The sequence below is a fragment of the Euphorbia lathyris genome, chromosome 10, assembly GCF_963576675.1.
Source record: "Euphorbia lathyris chromosome 10, ddEupLath1.1, whole genome shotgun sequence".
Taxonomy (NCBI): Eukaryota; Viridiplantae; Streptophyta; class Magnoliopsida; order Malpighiales; family Euphorbiaceae; genus Euphorbia; species Euphorbia lathyris.
In genome coordinates, this window is record NC_088919.1 from 1,414,055 (window position 1) to 1,433,711 (window position 19,657).

Consider the following 19,657-nt stretch of genomic DNA (forward strand, 5'->3'; position numbering starts at 1 on the left):
GTTTATAAGTTGACTAATTCTATCTCTAACCGTTCAAAGTTGACCAATTTTCAGTTTTTACTAAAGAAACACTCTACGCATCCATGAATCTTAATATCTTACTTTACTCGTGTCATGTATTATCACTCGTCAATAATATATGGACGACATATGCACACATGTAAATAAAAAGAAAAAAATATCGCATGTTCTGCATCAAATTAATAAAGTTACACACTATATATTTCAAGCAACCGTTTTTATTTGGCTTAATGCATATTAACACCCTTAAACTTGGCAAGTTTTGCCTATTGACACTCTGAATTTTTTAAATAACCTATCACACACTTATAGTTGGCATTAAAAACATACCACACACTTATAGTTGGTTTTAAAAACATATCACACGCCTAAAGTTGACTCATTCTGACCTATTGCACACAAAATCGCTGATTTGTCATCTTTGACAGACGAGGTCATTGTGCATGCAATAGAAAAAAGAAAAGCGTATTAGTTCATTCGCTATCTCCCCTCATATGTCAAAGATGGCAGATCAATAATTTTGTGTGCATAAGGTCCGAATGAACCAACTTTAGGTGTGTCATAGGTTTTTAATATCAACTATAAGTGTGTGATAGGTTTTTAAAGACAACTATAAGTGTGTGATAGGTTATTTAAAAAGTCCAGGGTGCCAATAGGCAAAACTTGCCAAGTTTAAGGGTGTAAACATACATTAAGCTTTTTTATTTTTATTTTTTCATATGTATATATTTGATTTGTTACTAATGAGTGATAACATGATGGACAAGTTAAGTGGAGATAACGAAATCCACGTTTGCATAAAGTATAATTGTAGTTAGAGTGGGTACATGTATATTTGATTAGGTACCAATAACACGATGGATATTGATAACATCCGAATATTATCGCTGGGGCAAAAACGTAATAATGAAGGAAGAGAAAAGATCTTGAGTGTTATGTCACATCACGTAGAATGAAATAAGATACGCCACCCGAGCAAGACACAAACAAAGGAAGTTGAATGAGAAGGATCTTCCATCCCATCTCACTCAACATACATCTGCCATCACGTCTATTATGAACAGTTTCAAAAGAGACCAATGGACATTGCCATTAACGTCGTTAAAGTTGGTAATTAATACATTTAAATGACACTTAATCGTCATTAGACATTGATGATGTGACTATTCAGATATAGCATCATCATTAATGATAAAATGTTAGGAAAAACTATATAAATACTTTAACTCCAATGCATTCTAGTTATATTCACTAAGTCTTCTAAAGCTTTTGTTAATTATTCGTATTCTCAAATCTCATATTGACTTTGGCATCACGCCGATCCCAGAAGATATTTCGGGCAAGGAAATTTAGACTGTTATCAAAGATATATAGAATGAAGATAACAAAATCCTTGAATGCATATAGAATATAAATAATTTAAAGATAAAGTTAATCAAAGTTGCAAGTTAAGGATATAATTAATTGATACCACATTAAAGGTAAAAAATTGGATACTTTCGATTTTTATGTTCGTTTGGATTGCGTGAACTTGTGTTCTCTAGAATCTAGAAAAAAAAAAAGCCATAACATTAAGGCAATATATATCTAAGTTGATTGTTTAATTATGTATACACATAAATAGTTGCTATCTACGGGCCAAATTCATTAATGACTAACACATCCATCTCTTTGCCTTCAATTATTGCTACTAACAAACTCCATTAAAATTTGGTCCTTAGTTTTTTTTTTTCGCAAATAAATCTCTCTTTTACCTAATTTTAACAGCATTAATTAATAAACTAGCCCATTTTTTTAATAATAACTAAAACTATTCTGTCACTCTCGTTACGCTTCGGAAAAAATATTATTTAGAAACAAATACTTGAACAATATATAATGAATGATATATAATTATCTTATTTAGATGTTTATCGAAGCTATTATTAACATATTTCTGGTTTCAAAAAAAAAACATATTTCATTATGCTAAAAAGTTATTGAAGCTATTAACATATTTCGCTACACTAAAATTGACTCGAAAGGAAAGAATATTGATAAAATGAATATAAATGAAAAAATGCAAAAAGAAAAAAAAGATACAAATTTTAATTAATAACAAAAGTTAGTACAATAATTAAAAAAAAAATTCTCATTGTTGTTGTCCAATATCTTTCTAATAAATTTTTTTTTTGAGGGTTTTTTAGTAAAATATGAAACAATTATTTTAATGTCTTATAATGTGTTTTGAGTTTTTCAAATATGAAGATATCTGCCTATAGAAATAAGAGGACAATACAATGGTTTATAAAAAAAAAAGAGGACAATTATATATTCCAGTTTATAATTATTTCAAATAATTCTATTCCAGTTTCAATTATATATCATTTGATTGTTCGAAAGCGATAAATAAATACTGGAATATAAAATTATTACATCAATTCACAAATGGCATCATTCTGCCCTAATACATTAAATCTAGTCCTAGGAATTAAATCTATTAAACCTGCAAGGCAATAAAGGTTAGCTGAGAGTGCTTTGGGACCCGTCTTTCGGATTTAAACTATACGACGTCGGACTCGATCAAATAGGACTCATTTATTCCTAAGATCTAACACGTAGCATGCATTTATTCTGAAGCCTAATTTAGATGTCTAGACATATTTCAATAGAAATGCCTAAAATACCTCTATCCTGGGATTGATTTTATCTTCATTTGAAGATTTGGCTAAAATGTATTAAATTTATCAAATAAATAGAAAACCTAATATACCCGTACAAGAAAATATGATTCTACCCAAAAAGTTTTCTCTCACCGATCTGGGGAGATCCTCGATCGACGATGTGGATCCTCGATCGAAGAAGACATCTTTGATCGAGGAAGACCTTTCGGGCAGACCCTGTGTTTTAGTGTCAGAACTAGAAAACAAGGGGAGAAATATGAAAATAAACAAACAATTAGCAGACAGTAGGGAACAGGCTTTTAAAACCCTTTAAATGTTATCTCTGAAACGCTTTTCCAGTTTATTGGTGTTAGGTAGGCCGACGAACACCTGATTGAGACTTGAAGCATCAACCCGGACCCGTGCAGCAAGTAGCGGTAATGATCAAAATGTGGTATCCCATGTACTTAGACCGAAAAGACCTCCGATTTGGAGTATATTTGACCCCAAAAGGTCAATTCTGGAAGTGTAATAACTCATAATTGACGTTTTTAGTGAAGAACATTTGTAATAAACGTGTTTCTTCGAACTAAAACTTGTAATTTGTGTGTTTTGGGCGCTTGAATCTCTCAAAAGTTGTATTTTTCTAAGAATAATGTAGAAAACTAACAATTTTCACTCACTTCCACTCACCTTCAGGTGCTTTCAAGTGGTTTTCACTCAATTTCACAAAGAGTTTGGTTCTTCCTCTCAAAAATGTGTTTTCTATTCTGTCTCTTTCATCTGACAGTTTCTTCCTCCTTTAGTAATGGGAAGTGGACGAAAACTTCCAGGAAACTGACTAAAAACTGCCCGAAAACCATCAAGGATCGTCGATGGAAGATCCTAGTCCTCGATCAAGGAACAGGTCTTCGATCGAAGATTATTTTTACTTCGAGTATTTTTTGACTTCAGAAATGATTAATCAAAATAGATTTGATAAAAGAAGGTAAAACAAACTAAAATGACTCAAAAAACGGGGCCCATATCCTTGGCTCGTATCTCGCACAGCGCATTGTGTGAAGCCCACCTACACTAATTGTTAGCTAGAGTGCAGCATAAACTCATCACTAGAGCTGGAAAAATCCATGCTCACACATAGTTCACACGGTGCATCATGTTATCAATACATCGTGTGAGAAGCTCACATGGTGTGTCAAGAATCAACACGTCGTGTAGCTATGAGCGTCTGATCCTAAAAATTCAATTCACACGACATGCGACTGTTCTGACACGTCGTGTGAACTTCTAAAACTAGCAAAGCCGCTTCCTTTCTAGTTGCCACATAATTACAACTAAGCCACTAATTATTTATACTTCTATCATCAGCTTAATTATGGTTCTGTCATCTAGTATTTACTAAGTTGCATTGCGTTATGCTTTGTCCCATCTATCCCCTTTTAATTTATGTTAAATTTAGGTACTCTTAGGGGCTTTATTGTAGTTTCATTTGTAGAGCTTGGTGAGTATATAAAGCTTAATTTTCATCTTGTAATGCATCTTTTTATCAAAATGAAGGCTAGGGTTCATCCCTTTATCAATTTAAAGCTTTAGGCTCCTGCAAGTTTAGCTTGAGAATCTCTTTTTTATTATTTAAGGTTAAAACCTTCAAACAATTTATACTCTCAACCCTACTCTGCATCATATGGTATCAGAGCTTTAATCATCTTCTAATCCTAGACTTCTTCGAGCACTTGATTCCGTCACAGTTGGAAGAACATCCATGTAGTATTTGGATAGGAAAATTAGTAGCATCAGACAAGAGATAAAAAAAATGAAGAACAAAATACGAAGAACATGTTAGAAAGCCTTAGACAAGAGTTAAGAAGAGAATTGGAGCAATTATTGAAGCAACTAAATGGAGAAGGAAATAAATTCTCTCATCATGCCAACAAGACCCAATCGTACCTTTTAAAGAGGCATCGCTAATCTTTCTTCCATTACACTCTAAAGAGGTAAATCTTAATTTTTTATTTTCTCATTTTGAATTTACCGGTAATAAAAATTACTAGTGAGAAGTTGGATATTTATGTTTTTAATGATGATTTAAATTTTAATTTTGAGTTGGTGGGTAATGAAATTGTAGGTGAGAATTTGAATTCTTGTATGAATGAGGAGGAAAAAATGTCAATAGGTGAGGACATTGGGGATGTTGATTTTGTATGTGGTAATATTGAGAAAGCTCATGTTGGAAAGGGTGCCCTAAGTGTTTGATAAAATGCCCTTTAGGCATCACTTCACTTGTATGCTTAGGGGAAGTGAGAGTATTGGTCTTGAAGAAGGGGAGAGTGACTTTGGGCTTGATATTTTCCTTGAGGAGAAGGGTGAAATCACTTTATGTATGGAGGTTAAAGGATATGGTGATGAGAGATATGTTGGTAGATCAACTATGTTAGGAAGTATCATGTTACTTAGGTTGGGAAACTTGAAAAATGGAGTAATCGGCTTGAGATATGGCGATAAGCAAATGGAAGTTAGGAATATGGAGTTTTATATGACAAATGTGTTAATGTCAAATGAGGGTAGTGACGAGCTTGAAGAGATAGATAATGGGAAAGTAACTTGTGGTAAGCGAGATTTGCTTGAGGAAAATAAGAACGAGTTTGAAAATGAGATTGAGGAGGAAGAGGATGAGTTCGAAAATGAGATTTATAAAGAGAAGAAAAATTCCAAGAATGAGCTAAATGGTGATGATGAATTTGATTATGATGAGGATGAGTTTGTCAATGTTGAGTGGAACCGATATGGGGTTACTTATGATGATGATGGTGGTGGTGGTGGTGGTGGTGGTAGTGGTGGTGGTGGTGATGAGGGTGTTATATGTGACCTGCTTGAGAGTGGTACTTTTAGGGATGAGCGTGTTGTTCATTTGGGGATGAGGGTGCTAATGTCTAATAAGGAAAAGCATAACCTAAGACATCAATTATTTAAAACTCGATTCTTGAGTCTTGGGAAGAAATGTGAGGTGATAATTGATGGAGGAAGCTAAGAGAATATCATTAGTCAAGCCGCCTTGAGCAAGTTTGGTTTGGTTCCCGAGCCACCCCTTGGTTGGATCAATAATGTGGAGAAGCTTCAAGTTACTCACTAGTGTAAAGTGTTGAAACACCTTTCCACATAATTTTGATTTGACAAAATTATTTAAGTTAATCCATGATTAAGAGGCAATTAAATTTAAGTGCTTTGATTTAATTGTACTAATATGTTTGTTCAATGGTGAGTATAAGTATAAATGAAAACAGAATCAAAAAGTAAGACAGGGCGAAGTCAGCATGAGAACTCAGCATAGGCTGAGTGGAGTGAAACTCCGCAGAACAGAAGAAAAGCAAGCTTCAGAACAAATATTCAAAGATGAAGCTGACCAAAGAAGCTGAGTGAAACGCAAGTCCTTCTCTAAACTAAAGCTTGCAGACGAAGCTGACCACGGAAGCTGAGTAAGAGTAACTCAAAAACAAAGAACAAAAGCAACGTCAATAAAGTCAAGCTGAGTGTTCGTCAGGACAGCATGAATGATCCGTTTGCTAGAAGACAAGATCCGACAACTGTCTGCACCAATAATAGAAACCTTGGAATTATGCACAGAGTCAATTTCGAGATGCATGGGTCAACTGTCCGTTAGCTAAAAGATGAACTGGCACTAGAAGACACACCTGCGGGAAGAAGACAAGCCTGACGCCTGCAGAATTCAGACGACAGGATTGGCCTGCAAATCAGAAGCTGACCAGAACAATGTCGCAAGAAAGAGTCGTTTGAATCCAACGGATAATTCCGGATTCAAATGATTGTGTCTTCAGATTTCAACTATAAAAGGACAAGTTCATGTTTGGATCCTTTGCCGATTTTGCCAAGAAAAATACAAGAGAAAAAGAGAAAAGATACAAAGCACATTCAAACAAGAAAAAGATCTTACACCAAACTTCCATTTCTGTGTAAAAGCTAGATTGATTTTGCAATCATCTAAAGTGTTCTTCATCTAGAAAGAACAAGTTTGTATCAATTGTAAAATTGAGAGAGTGGTGCTGAGTACTCGGTTTTAAGTACTCAGTGGTAGAGAAATCTAGGTGTTCGGTTATAGCACTTAGTAGGAGTTGAGTAGACGAATAGAGGAAGGTACTCTTGCATATTCAACTGCCTTGTAAACGGTTTGTGCTCTACCTTTAAAGAGCTCAGTATTGGATTGAAAAAGCCCGAAGGGACTCTGGGGACTGGACGTAGGCGGAGAGGCCGAACCAGGATAAGTCGTGCTGAGTAATTTCTAACTCTCTCTCAATATATCTATATATGTGTTGTCTGATTAAATTGCTCAGGATATAAATTGCAAAGCTGACACTGAGTAATCTTGGTGCTGAGTTGGAAGCTGACCTAAAGTGTTAATTCCCAACTCACAAGTAAAACAGTTCTAGTCAGCATCTGACTAAAGCTGTCTTACATTTCTCGACCGTGCTGACCTAAACTAAGTTAAATAACTTAAAGAATTAATTAAGTCAGCATTATTTAGCAAAAAAGTTGCATTAGTTCCTAATCCCCCCCTTGGAACTAATCACACGGGACCAACATAAAGTTCCTTTCACTATTGGGGCTTATCAAGATGAAGTTATGTGTGATGTAATGGAAATGGATGCTAGCCACTTGCTCTCAAAAAGACCATGGTAATTTAACTGTGATGCTTTACATGCGCAAAGAAAAAACACCTACACCATATTCAAAGACAACATCAAATACATCCTTGCACCCGTGAAGAGTTCCTCTATTGAGAAAAGGAAGGCCACCTTGATTGCTTGTCCAACTCGAGAGTTGATTTTGAATGGATGCACGTGGAATTAACAAATTCCTATGACGAGGGGAACTGATCCAATGGAAGTGGAGCTAATGCCCAAATATGTCAAAGATGTTATCTTAAAAGAGAAACCTCAAGAACTTCCACCTTTGGGAAAGATACTACATCACATTGACTTGGATCCCGAAGATCGTTTACCTAATCTTCCTTACAATAAAGTGAGCTCTAAAGAGAAGAATGTAGTTGAGAAGGAGAAGAGCGAGTTTGATAGTGGAGTTCATGGTGTGGTGAAGGTGGATGACATCTGGGGGGATATAGAGAAGATGAGAGAAATTTTGCGAAATAGTGTTTCGGTTGGAGAAGAGAAGAATCGAGAAGTCCCGAGATTGTCAACTCAAAATAAGGAATGGGCTTATAAAAGTGCTTATGGGATCACTATGAAGTGGGTTGACAAGTGCCGCCGAGATATGGAAGAAGGTTATGAATAGTATCTAGGTTAGTGAAGTGAGTGATAGAGAAGTTTGGGGGATGGTTAACTCAAAGCAATATAAGAGTTTCTAAGAGTGTTTATGGAATCGCCATGAAATGGGTTGACAAGTGTTGCCGAGACATTCCATTTGAGGCTGGCTATTAACAGAATAAGGTTGTGGCTAATTTTCGAGTTAGTGAAGTGGAGAATAAGAAGGTCTGAGGTTAGTCCGCTCAACATGACGTAAGAGCTTGGAAGAGTGTTGAAAGGATTGTTGAGGGGTGGTTCGATAAGCTTTATTGAGATATTCAATTTAATGTTGGTGAAGACTGTAAATGCAAATGTCAAGGAGGATGAGAACTAGGGCAAGTTACGATTTGAAATGAGGGATAAATTTCTTGTATACTCAAGCATCGAGAGATTTTCAAGCACACCGAATATCAAGCTTCGAACTCAACAAAATAACCTGTTCAAGATTGTGAAGAAAGTGAACTCGGAAGCTTGAGGAATGGTCTTCACGAGTTCATTACGAATAACACTTTTGTTCGATATGAAAGCTTAGAGTCCATTCAAGATTGACGACCTTCTTCCATACTCAACAAACAACTTAAGGTCAAGTTCTTTTTAAGAGAGAGTGTATGGTGAGGTTATGAAGTTGGCCAAATGTGTTAAAACGGGTAGTCGGAAGAAGTCATGTCAAAGGTGCGACATGTCGAGTGGAAGGGAAACTGATTTCACACGACGTGTCATATTATCAACACGTCGTCCCCAGATGATGTGTCAAGAATCAACACGTCGTGTGGCCATAAGCGGAGACTTTCTAATCCTAGAAGTTAAATTCACACGACATGTGACTATTCTGACACGTCATGTGAACTTCTGAAATTAGGAGGACCTCTTCCTTTTCAACTGCCTCTTAATTACAAATGTGCCATTGATTATTTACACTTCTTCCATAGGTTTAATTATAGTTCTGCCACCCAGTATTTACTAAATTGCTATTAGATTATGCTTTATCCCTTCTAGCCCTTTTTAATTTATGTTAAATTAATTATCCTTAGGGGCTTTATTGTAGTTTTATTTGTAGGGCTTAATGGGTATATAAAACTCAGTTTCATCTTATAATGTATCTTTATCAATTAAAATTACAATTCTTCAATGGAGGCTAAAGTTCATCCCTTTATCAATTTGGGGTTTAGGTTCCTACAAGTTTAGTTTGTAGGTTCAACTCTTTCAAATTTAGTTTGAAGATATCTTTTTCGGTTTAAGATTAAAACCTTCAAACAATTTCTACTCTCAACCCATCTATACATTAGATAGTTAATGACTTCTTTTGCCATTTGTATCTGATAAATGAAAGAGAAAATTATACGAAGAAATCATGACATGCGGCAAATAGAAGTGATAAATGAAAGAGAAAATTATACGAAGAAATCATGACATGCGGCAAATAGAAGTCATACTATTAAGCATAAAAAAAATTAAGGAATAAGTTGTAAAAATATTTCTAACTTTGACAGTCAAGAATAATTTTATCCATAACGTCTAAAGTTGTGCATACCGCTATTATTGGTAATCAATAGCAATTGTATGCATAATGCTGACAAGTTGGGTCAATTTGAAAGATAATTTATCAATTTGTGTTCTCAGTCACGGTATACATACATCATTTTGTCGAATTGGATAAAAAAGAATCAAATATTTTGTTGAATTTAAAAATATTAATCTTCAATTCTATTATGAAATTATAAAAAAAAAGGATTAGAGCCAACTAATATACAACCGATGTACTATACGGAAACAAAACAATGTTTGAAATTGGTCAAATTTATCAACATTAGAGGATAAAATTACTCTTAATTGCTAACACTAAGGGCATGTTTGGTTCAACTGTTAGCTAATAGCTGTTGCGGTTGCTGTTAGCTGTTTGCAGTTACAGTAAGCTGGTAGCTGTTTGTTATTAGCTGTTTAATTACTAGTGTTTGGTAAAATTATATTGAACTGTTGCTGTTCGGATTTAAAATGTTTAAAATGGACATGTTTTAAATTAATCAACAATGAAATTATAAAAGGAAAAATATGAAAAAATGTTCATAACGTTTGCAACTAGGAATAATTTTACTCTTAATGTCTAAAATGATGCAATTTTACTCCTAACATTGGCAAGTTGGGTCGATTTTATATATTACTAGAAAATATAGATATTTTATTTCTGATTCTACACCAATTGTACATACCAGTAGTTCTAAAAAAGAAATTTCATATTTTTTTGTGATTTAATAATAAAATTAAAAATTAATATTTATAAATTCGATAAAATATTTAAAATTTTTCTGTCCAACTCGTACAAAAGACAATATTTTTTTTTATTTTCTTAAAAAAATCACATCTAATCATATGTTTGTGATCTGTTACTAACGATAATAAAATGGTGCACATGCGAAGTGTACATGATAATATTCATGACCAAGAAGACAGTTTGATAAATTATTTTTCAAATTGACCCAACTTGTCAATGTTATAGATAAATTTGCTTTTGACTGCTGAAATTAGGGATATAATTGCACCATTTTAGATGTTAAAGGTAAAATTGCTCCTAACTATAAATGCTGGGGGTATTTTTGCACTTTATCCTATTATAAAATAAAAAATGTGTTACACAAATTAATAAAAATAATCTATATAAAAAATAAAAAATTTATTGAACGCAACAAAACTTTATTCTTCCGGTAATTATGTTATAGAAATATAAATAATGTTAAAGAATAAATATATTTTGTGGAAATAAGAAGGATAATTCTGTCAATAACAACCAACTACAAATAGCTGTTTATGAAAGCTCCAAATAGGAGCTTTTTGTGAAACGCTCCAAAACGCTGCAGTTTCCAGAGAAAATGCTAAACGCTGCGGTTATAAAAACCTAACCAAACGTTATATTTCCTGCGGTTTGGAGTGAAACGTTAAACGCTCCTCCGAAAAGCTAAAACAAACACCCTCTAAAAATAAAATTAAATCATTTTAAACATTAAGGTTTAAATTAATTTTTTAGTTATCAATTTTAGAGTATTTTGCCTCCTTATTCCAAAAAAATAAATAGATAAGTGAAAAGTAAAATTTAGGGAACCAATATCCCTTGAAACACGATAGATATTGTATAATTCTATCATGGGCTGTTTAAATTTCTTCAGCATGTAATATTTTATTTTTTTTCACTTTTAAGCTCATATGCACCAGGGGCTGCCATGCCCAAGGATTCCATTTTGGCTTCCGGTTCAATCATGTGTTAGTTGAAATCAACAAATTGCAGGTTGTGCATAACCTTTAAGAAAGTTGGACATTTTTATAAGCATTACATAAAGCATTAGCGTTGTCAGTTTCAAAAGTTGTTAAATACTAATCTGGATTGGTGTACATGATCATTAGTGTAGGTGCGTGCGAGAAAAGAGAGACAATTGTAATTGGTGAGTGATTGGTGTGGCAACTATTCTCTTTACATACCCCATGTGGAATAAACACATTATCTATTTATAGTGACGGTTAAGGGTAAATGTCGTAATCCTGAAAATCTGTCGTTATGATTCATCAGACATGTATCAGTCTTCGGTTGTCTCTGCAACCTTCAAACTGTAATGACGTCAAGTGATGCATCCTATTGTATAACAAGCATGTTGTCAGGTGTCCTCGTTTTATTTGGCCTATACCTTCGGGCCGTTATCGAGTAAGGCAGCGCGCTCTGTCACATACCTTATGTCATTTGTGTAATCGTCTATTGTGATCCAATGGCTTCTTTTCCTTTGCCATACTGTTGCTGGAATATATGGTTGATATTAATCTACGTGGCTAGAGGGTACCATTCGCATCTTTTAGGGAATATTCTTTACTTCAGATCTGACGGTTCCTGTGAGCTCTCCGGATCCGAAGGGTGACATTGATCCACGTGTGTAAAGGATGCTTTCATGGAATGTTCCTTAGAGTATCTTATGTCTCCCCCTCTTTCGATTTATGTCCGAGCTTTTTAGGTTTCAGGGCTTTAGCTAGCTGGAAGAACTTTATTAAAGATTGAAATGATGTCGCTTTTGCTCTTGAAGGTTTTGCTAAGGCGCATGTAACCACGTCCTGGCCATAGCTTGAGGTGGTTGACCATGGGAACTTGTACCTTCTCCATTTGTGCACATATGTCAGATATCAATCAAACCTTTCTCTATCCTCATATAATTGGCTAGGAATCTTCCTTAACCGTATTCAATGTTGGATATTGAAACGCCACTGCCGTTTCGAGTGCATGAGGGCGTCTATAAATACGCGGTGCATCTCATTTGCTTTCTTCTTACTTGCGCTTTTTCTCTCAAACTTCTGTCGCAACTTTGATGTTGTCTTCTACTTCTCCGACGATTTTGCCCTTTTCTGATCAAGTAAGTACATCAAACACCTCTTATTTTTTGTTTATCTTCATCTTATATGGCTCCTAAAAGAACCGCTTCTTCTGATGAACCTAGCACTAGTAAACCTAAAAAGCTTTGTGTTCCAAAACCTATGAATTCTAAGGAAGTTACCTTTATAGATGAACTTACTTTGAGTGAACTCACATCCAAATACCCAAAGTTTGGTCAATTAGAGGTCATACTACCTAGTGAGGACCAAGTAATCACTCATGCTCCTGAGGGTCATCTGGCTTTTTGTAAGATATTTCTGGAATAAGGGGTTAGGATGTCATTCTCTGATGGAGTTGTGAATGTCTTGAATGAGTTTGACCTCTGCCTCGAGTCCTACCTCAAACTTATTAAGACATCAGAGCGGGTTAGCCGGACAATGACCTCCATTTGACATTGTTTCTGTCCAATTGCATGTATCCAGGCGGACTTTCAGAATTCAACCGCATCATTATGTATTCTTATATTTACCAATCGTGAGAGTAAAAAGAATTCTTAATAAAAAAATAAAAAATGAAATAAGTCTCCCAAAAAAGAATAAAAAATCAAATAAGGAAGGGACTAGGAGCGGAGAGAGCCTCATCAATAATAGAGAGATAATGAAAACTTTAGTAAGTTAATGAGTAACTAATAGCCACTTGGAGTTGATTTTTAAGTCAAACTTATCAAAATTTACCTTAAGAGCTCAACAAAGAGATGGTTTAAATTTACATTCTACTCAATATTTATTCATTCACTAATTTAGGCACCAGAGTGAGGTTGCCATTTTATCTTATCTAAGCACCTTAAAGACTTATCAAGCTCAATTCAGATTCCCTTACATCAATAGTTAATAATAAAAAAAAAAGAATTTAACTAACATCATTTATCCCTTACAAAATCTAACACCATTTCATATACATTAAATTAATATACAGAATAAACATATTCAACAATTTAATATGAAACTAGTTGGGATTCCAGAATCATTGAAAATTAAGCTACCACATTGTTACTTGCGAGTAAATTATACTAATGGTACTTGAATTTTATTCTAATTCATATTTTGGTATTTAGATTTTATTATGTTTCAAAAATATAACAAAAGTAAAAATAACTGTATAATTTAGTAGTTTTAATCGGTCACTAACCATTTAATACGAATTTGACTGTTTTTAATTAAAAATTGGACCCATCATCTTTCTCCATCTCCAAAGATGCACAAACAACCAAATATGTAACAAACTTTCTTTTTTTTCTCATATTTCCCCATTTCTTCCTCATAAACCATGGTTGTTTCTTTCTCTCCTAGCCTTTTTCTCTCCGATCAATATCCTCTTTTTCTCTTAAAATGTCGTTGAATCCTATTTTTTCTTATGTATCTGCTCTCTATATGTCTTCAAGTAATGTCATTTCTCTTATATATAAATTTGAAGATAGAAATAAAAAGAATGAAGAATAAATGTATGTATGTTTCAATCACCAGAGATGCATATCAGAATCAGTTTAACTCTATTCCATATGCTTTTAGGTGAACGACATAATAAAACATTTAGTGGAAATTTCTCTAAGAAATCAGTTTGACGAGTTTCTAATTTTGTGAATTTCCACGCACTGAGTTGGGCATCCACTTTGAAACTTCAGTTGGGATTTTTATTGAAATTGTTGACATTAGAAATGAGAAACTTCGGTGGGATAGAAATGGGAACTTATTTGAATGCTTAAGAGGAACATTCTTATCCGCTTAGAAGAAAGAGAAACAAAATTGAAAAGATAGAGTATATGAATAAAAAAGAGAAAAATAGTTGGTTCTTGGAATTGATTAAAAGGTACTTTAGTCTTTTTAGGATAGTTAATATGTGGTGGGTCCTAATTATTTGCGTAACAATGACCGAACTTGCATTGACGGTCACTTACCGGTTAAAGGTATTTAATTGTTTCGTCATCATTATTTGAGGTATATTTTTTGGACAAAATAAATTTAGATACTAAAGTATGAACTGTTGTAAAATTCAAGTATCTTCGAGGTAATTAATTATGCTACTTGCATCTTTGATATCAATTAAAGTTGAATTAAGTGGTTTCAAATCATTTAAACTCGAAATATAATATCAGATTAAAACTCAAACAAAGTAACCACATAAACTATATTCTCTCTATTTCAAAATAATTTTCACATTTCACTAATTTTTTTTATTTAATTAATTATTCAATCTTTGTTTTAATTTATGAGTAGAATGTATTTTGTTCATTTTCTATATAATGTAAATTAATTATTTTATTGGAATGTGATTTGAAATGCATTACTTAACAATTTCTACTGTTTTTAGCTTCTTTTTCCCCAAAATAAAAATAAAATCTTATTTGAATCTTCGTCCCAAACTTGACAAAATCGACGGTCTTCGTATTCAAGAAGTGTGGCCGGCGACGAGGGGCTTTACCATCGCCGAGATATAGACCTCGCCCACGATTCACAACAGACAGTCGTGTTATACTCAGACGCCGCTAGCGGTTATATAGAAGATCGACGGAAGAGCATATCAGCTATTCGTAAAAGCAATGAGTGACATAATCTCTGGAGTTGATACTCCGGTGAGTGAAACAAAGAATGGCGGCGATGCTGGTAGAATTTCAGAGGTGAAGGCATGGTTGACTTCTCAATTTGATGCGGCTGGTAAAGAAGTTCCTGAATTCGAGTACACTCCTCGCAGCATTGCTCATTTGTACAATTTGGCTACGGTCTCTCAAGCCAAGACAAAAGCTGCCACCATTCTTGCTAATGATTTCCGCCAGAAGGCTACAGAATATCGTGCGCAAGGTAGTCTCCTTCGATTTTGATTGTGTCTCGTTTGATCCATGAATGTAACGATAGATCTGCCTAAATTTCTGTTTGTTTCCTTTCATTTTGTCTTCTTAGTTAGTGAGTTGTGAATTTGCGATTCGGATTTGTGTATCGACAATTTGCTTAATGTGGTTTCATTCTCATTTAGCTTATGAAATGAATCCTTGAATACCTGGTATTATGAAATGGTTATATGTGGATTTCATGGTTGTAGCTGCAAGGATTAGAGAGATACTAGAGAATGTAGGACTTGCACAAGAGAGTTTGCCGTCAAATGTAGTTGGGTCAGCTCAAGTCCTTGCTAATGTAGCAAACTTGTTGAACATCAGAGATACTGAATTGAGCAGGTAGGTTGGTTTTGTAGCTCAGAAACTCTACTTTCATTGTTTTCTTATTTGCTTTAAACTGAATAATGCACACAGCTTTCTTGTTGCAATGGGGGATATTTCCTTACGGAAGACTGGAGTAGAGGAAAAGAGGGCTAAAGCACAGAAGGAGTCCAAGGTTCTGCTTGATTATACTCGGAAGGCAATAGCAAGACTTACCTATTTGAAAAGGTTTTTCCTGAAATTTACTTTTAGTTTGTTTTCTGTTCTATCATTGATACTTCTATTTTAACCGTTATTGTCTGACTTGTTTTGGTAGAACACATGCACAACTTGAGGATGATGTAGCTCCTTGTGAAGCTCAAATGGAAAACTGGAAAACAAATCTAGCAGTTATGGCATCAAAGGAACGACAGTATCTCCAACAGTATTCCAACTATAAGGTATCTATCCATTAGGCCGTTTTCAGAAATTCAGTTAACGAACTAACAGGGAAAAAAGTTCCTTTTGTTTTAATAATCTTAGTATATATAGATTAGCCTACCATGTTCTATAATTGATGCTTATTATTTCATGTCTGGATGCTGATGTTGCTAAATTGGTGCATGGTCTACCCTTTCAATGCCTCTATCTTTTGTTAAGGTTTTGGTTAGTCTGACTTTGTGACTTGTTTGCATCTAAATGCAATGAAGTGAATGAGGAAAGCATGATATAATTATTTTGGTATCCAATAAAAAAAATTAACTAGGACTTTGGTGGGTTTTTTTATGCATGAAAGCTAGATATGGTGTTTTTTTCTCGTTTTCTATCGGTTTTTGAGGGCGAGCCTTGGCGCAACAGTAAACGTTGTTGTCGTGTGACCAAGAGGTCACGGGTTCGAGTCTTAGGAGCAGCCTCTTGCCAAATAAATTGGCAGAGGAAGGTTTGCCCCCAGTACACCCTTGTGGTGGGACCCCTCCCCGGACCCTCGCTCAGCGGGGACGCGTAGTGCACCGGGCCGCCCTTTTTTTCTATCTGTTTTTGGAAAATATGCATGTCTCGGTTAATTTCCTCTGATCTTCAATTGACGAAGCAGATACATCATTTGGGAAGAATGTCAATTCATAAGGAAATGTTGAACTCATGGAACTATACCTTGAAGAAAAATGTATTGTCACTGAATAATTCGAACTATATGCTTATCTAAGGGGGGCTTTAAGATATAATAAAAATAATTGAGAAGGACGAGAGTTTACACATGTAGTTCATATCTAGAGGGAGATCTATTGATATTGAAGAAAGAGGTGCGCTCCACGTAATTCAATCTGATGGAATTTGACTTGTATCGTCCTTTAAGGAATGATGTACCTTCTAACTACAATTTTCTCATAATATCTTTATAAACCAAGGTACAATTTTGTATGGTAAAAGTTAATGACATGATGCTTCTGAGTGTTTGGCTCTTCAGATTTTTGCATATGTTGAGGCAAATGAACCAAAAGGTTTTGCTGGTCTGCTTATGCTTTCGTTTTGTTTGCTTCTTGTTCTGTATGCATATATTGCTCATATTACTTTCTTAGTATTTGGAGATTATGATTGATCTATTGCTTAATGCTTCCTGTGTTATATATGTGTCACTTTTGAGTAACTTTTTGTGTTTAAAAGTATTTGACACTTCTGAATATTAAGGATAAATTTTAATGCTTCTTGAATAATTCTGCAATTAATTGATTATTCAAGGGCAACGTTAGATGTTAGATATCATGACAGACTTAAGCTGTGAAAACACTCATGTTAAGTGCTTAATTCTTTGATAGGTTACTAAAAGGAATTGTTTTTTCTTTTGGATATTGGTGTTTCTTATTCCTGAAAAATATTCTGAAGAGAAATGCATGCTGCTCCCATTGTATGACATGGTACAATCTTGTTAGATGCTTAATGAGCACACGAGTTCAGACTTCAGACTAAAGTTTATTAATATGTATTAGCAAGGTCATTTCAGATCGTCTATCTATGGCTTATGAAGTTAGCTCTGGATTCCATGTTGATACTTAGATTATAGTTTTTGACATTAAAAATACCTGAACTAAAGTTGAATTGAATTTAATGCTAAGTTCAAGGGGTCGTAGATGAAATTTGCTCTTGAAGTGAAAGTTAATCATAAGCACGGTTTACCGTGACTTGTTCTTTGAGCAGGCACTTCTCAATCGTGTGGGCTATACACCGGAGATTAGCCATGGGGTATTAGTTGAAACGGGTGAGCACAGAAAGGAGTTGGAGAAGAAAACGAAGCCCATCCTGGATACTCTGAGGAGTTATCAGGATTTGCCCCCGGTAATTCCGCGTATTAGTTGATTGTGAATTGTCAAATGCGTCGCTGATATTTACAAAAATGATTTTAAGTTTTGCTTTACTTTGGTTATTATAGGATAAAGCTTTAGCTGCTTTAGCCATAGAGGACAAGAAAAGACAGTACGCTGCTGCTGAGAAGTATCTTGAAGACGTATTACAATCCGCCCTTGCTACATCGGATTAGCAGATTGAGTGAGGATCCTTCTTGGGCTTGTTAATACTGATACTGCAGAATATATGTAAGTGTTATTCATCCTTTTACATCATGGCCTGCTATATATCTGTTGTTATTTTGTCTAAAGCAGAATATATGAAGGATGTTATAACATCTTTTTACAGATGCAAGGAATGACTAGTGCATTATGTAATAGCTAAGGGACTAAATAATTATTTACTTTTTCTTTATCACCATCACAGTTTTTATATGCAGCTATGACTTGTATATGCATATGTGAGTGCGTGTGCGTGTTTGTCTGAGTGTGTGTTTAATTTCATGAATGTATTGCTGTTAATTGAATGCAGTTATAGAAGAATGGGCAATGGTTAGGATGAGATAATTTTACAATGACGGGAGTAACTGTCTTCATTCCTACAATTGTAAAACATAGAACAAACTACCGAAAAGAGAACACTTTTGTCATAATATGTTACCATAAATGTCTTTATTTTTTCTTTCCAAATTTGCTCATTCCAGAATAGTTAAAAGCATTGTTCAAGAAAAAAAGGCCGCTTGGACTGCCTAGGCACTCAAATTGAAAATCCCTTCCGATTTTTCTCGCCTAGACCCCGTAGGCGTTTATTGGCACCAACCAGAACAAAAAAAAAAACATTTTTTTATTATTATTTTGATATTTTTTTTATTATAATTCACTTTTGAACATAGTTGCATGGTTGATGAATTATGTTTGTTATTTTTGGATATTTTTGTTTAATTGCGTTTTGTACTTATTTCCATCATATGGTTTAAATTTTTAATGATATTGTTTCATAGTTTTTGTTGAATTATATTATTTGTAGACATTTTTTTTTACTTGTTTAAGTTGTTTTATGATATTATTATTGAAATATTGTTTTTGACCCATTTTGAAAGATGTACGTTACAAATATACGCGTTTTTTTTAAGAAACAAACATATATTTTTCTATATTAAAGCATTTTCTATTATTATATAATACATGTTTTAATTACGTTTATATAATAAAAAAATGTATTCATGAAGAAAAAAAATACAAAACTACAAATCCGATTATCTCCGATTAAACTCTAAGGGGCATGTTGGTCGGATTAGCGTCTAGCTTTTTACAATCTTGGTTAAAAGGGCTAAGATACATATATAAGTTTTCCTATCTTACTATATTATATAAACTCAAACCATCGATTTAATTAATTGATTTTCTGTTTTATCATATTAATTTATTTTTAGAGTTGCCATTAGGAACTAACTAGTAAACCATCAAAAAGAGGTGGAAGTAAAGATAGAAAGACTGTAAAAAGCTGCTATCTCAGCTTCGTGTTGTTTTGTTTCAGCTATTTTTAGGAGGAAAGCAAATGAGAGTGCTGAACGCCACAAGTATAGTATAGCAATAATTGCTGTCAGTAACACGGAATGCTGAAAATTTATTTCACATTACCTTGAAAGTCAAATATGGGGTGGGACTCTATCTCTAGTGGAGTACTTTAAAGCAAGAAAGTGAAGTAGAGAAGGAAGGAATACAGACAATGTCACATAATTTTGAGCATATTAATCTGCATTTTGCTCATTTCAATGGTTTTAAGAAAATGAGAGAGATTCATAGTTTCA

The 19,657-nt window shown here is 34.2% G+C and overlaps 1 protein-coding gene across 2 annotated transcripts; it reads left to right on the forward strand.

Annotated features, from left to right (window-relative positions):
- The first annotated feature begins 14,699 nt into the window (after nucleotides 1–14,699).
- On the forward strand, nucleotides 14,700–18,667 carry LOC136210029 (AUGMIN subunit 1). 2 transcript variants are annotated; one of them, XR_010677749.1, is made up of 7 exons: nucleotides 14,700–15,175; nucleotides 15,414–15,546; nucleotides 15,622–15,756; nucleotides 15,845–15,968; nucleotides 17,701–17,838; nucleotides 17,933–18,095; nucleotides 18,379–18,667. XR_010677749.1 is itself a non-coding variant. In XM_066001705.1 (6 exons), the coding sequence occupies exons 1-6, from the start codon at nucleotides 14,917–14,919 to the stop codon at nucleotides 18,038–18,040; spliced, it is 897 nt and encodes a 298-aa protein (XP_065857777.1). In that variant the 5' UTR covers nucleotides 14,700–14,916; the 3' UTR covers nucleotides 18,041–18,289. The 2 variants fall into 2 exon arrangements, 1 of the variants encoding a protein (XP_065857777.1); XM_066001705.1 differs by lacking the exon at nucleotides 18,379–18,667 and having other exon boundaries at nucleotides 17,933–18,289.
- The last annotated feature ends 990 nt before the right edge of the window (nucleotides 18,668–19,657 follow it).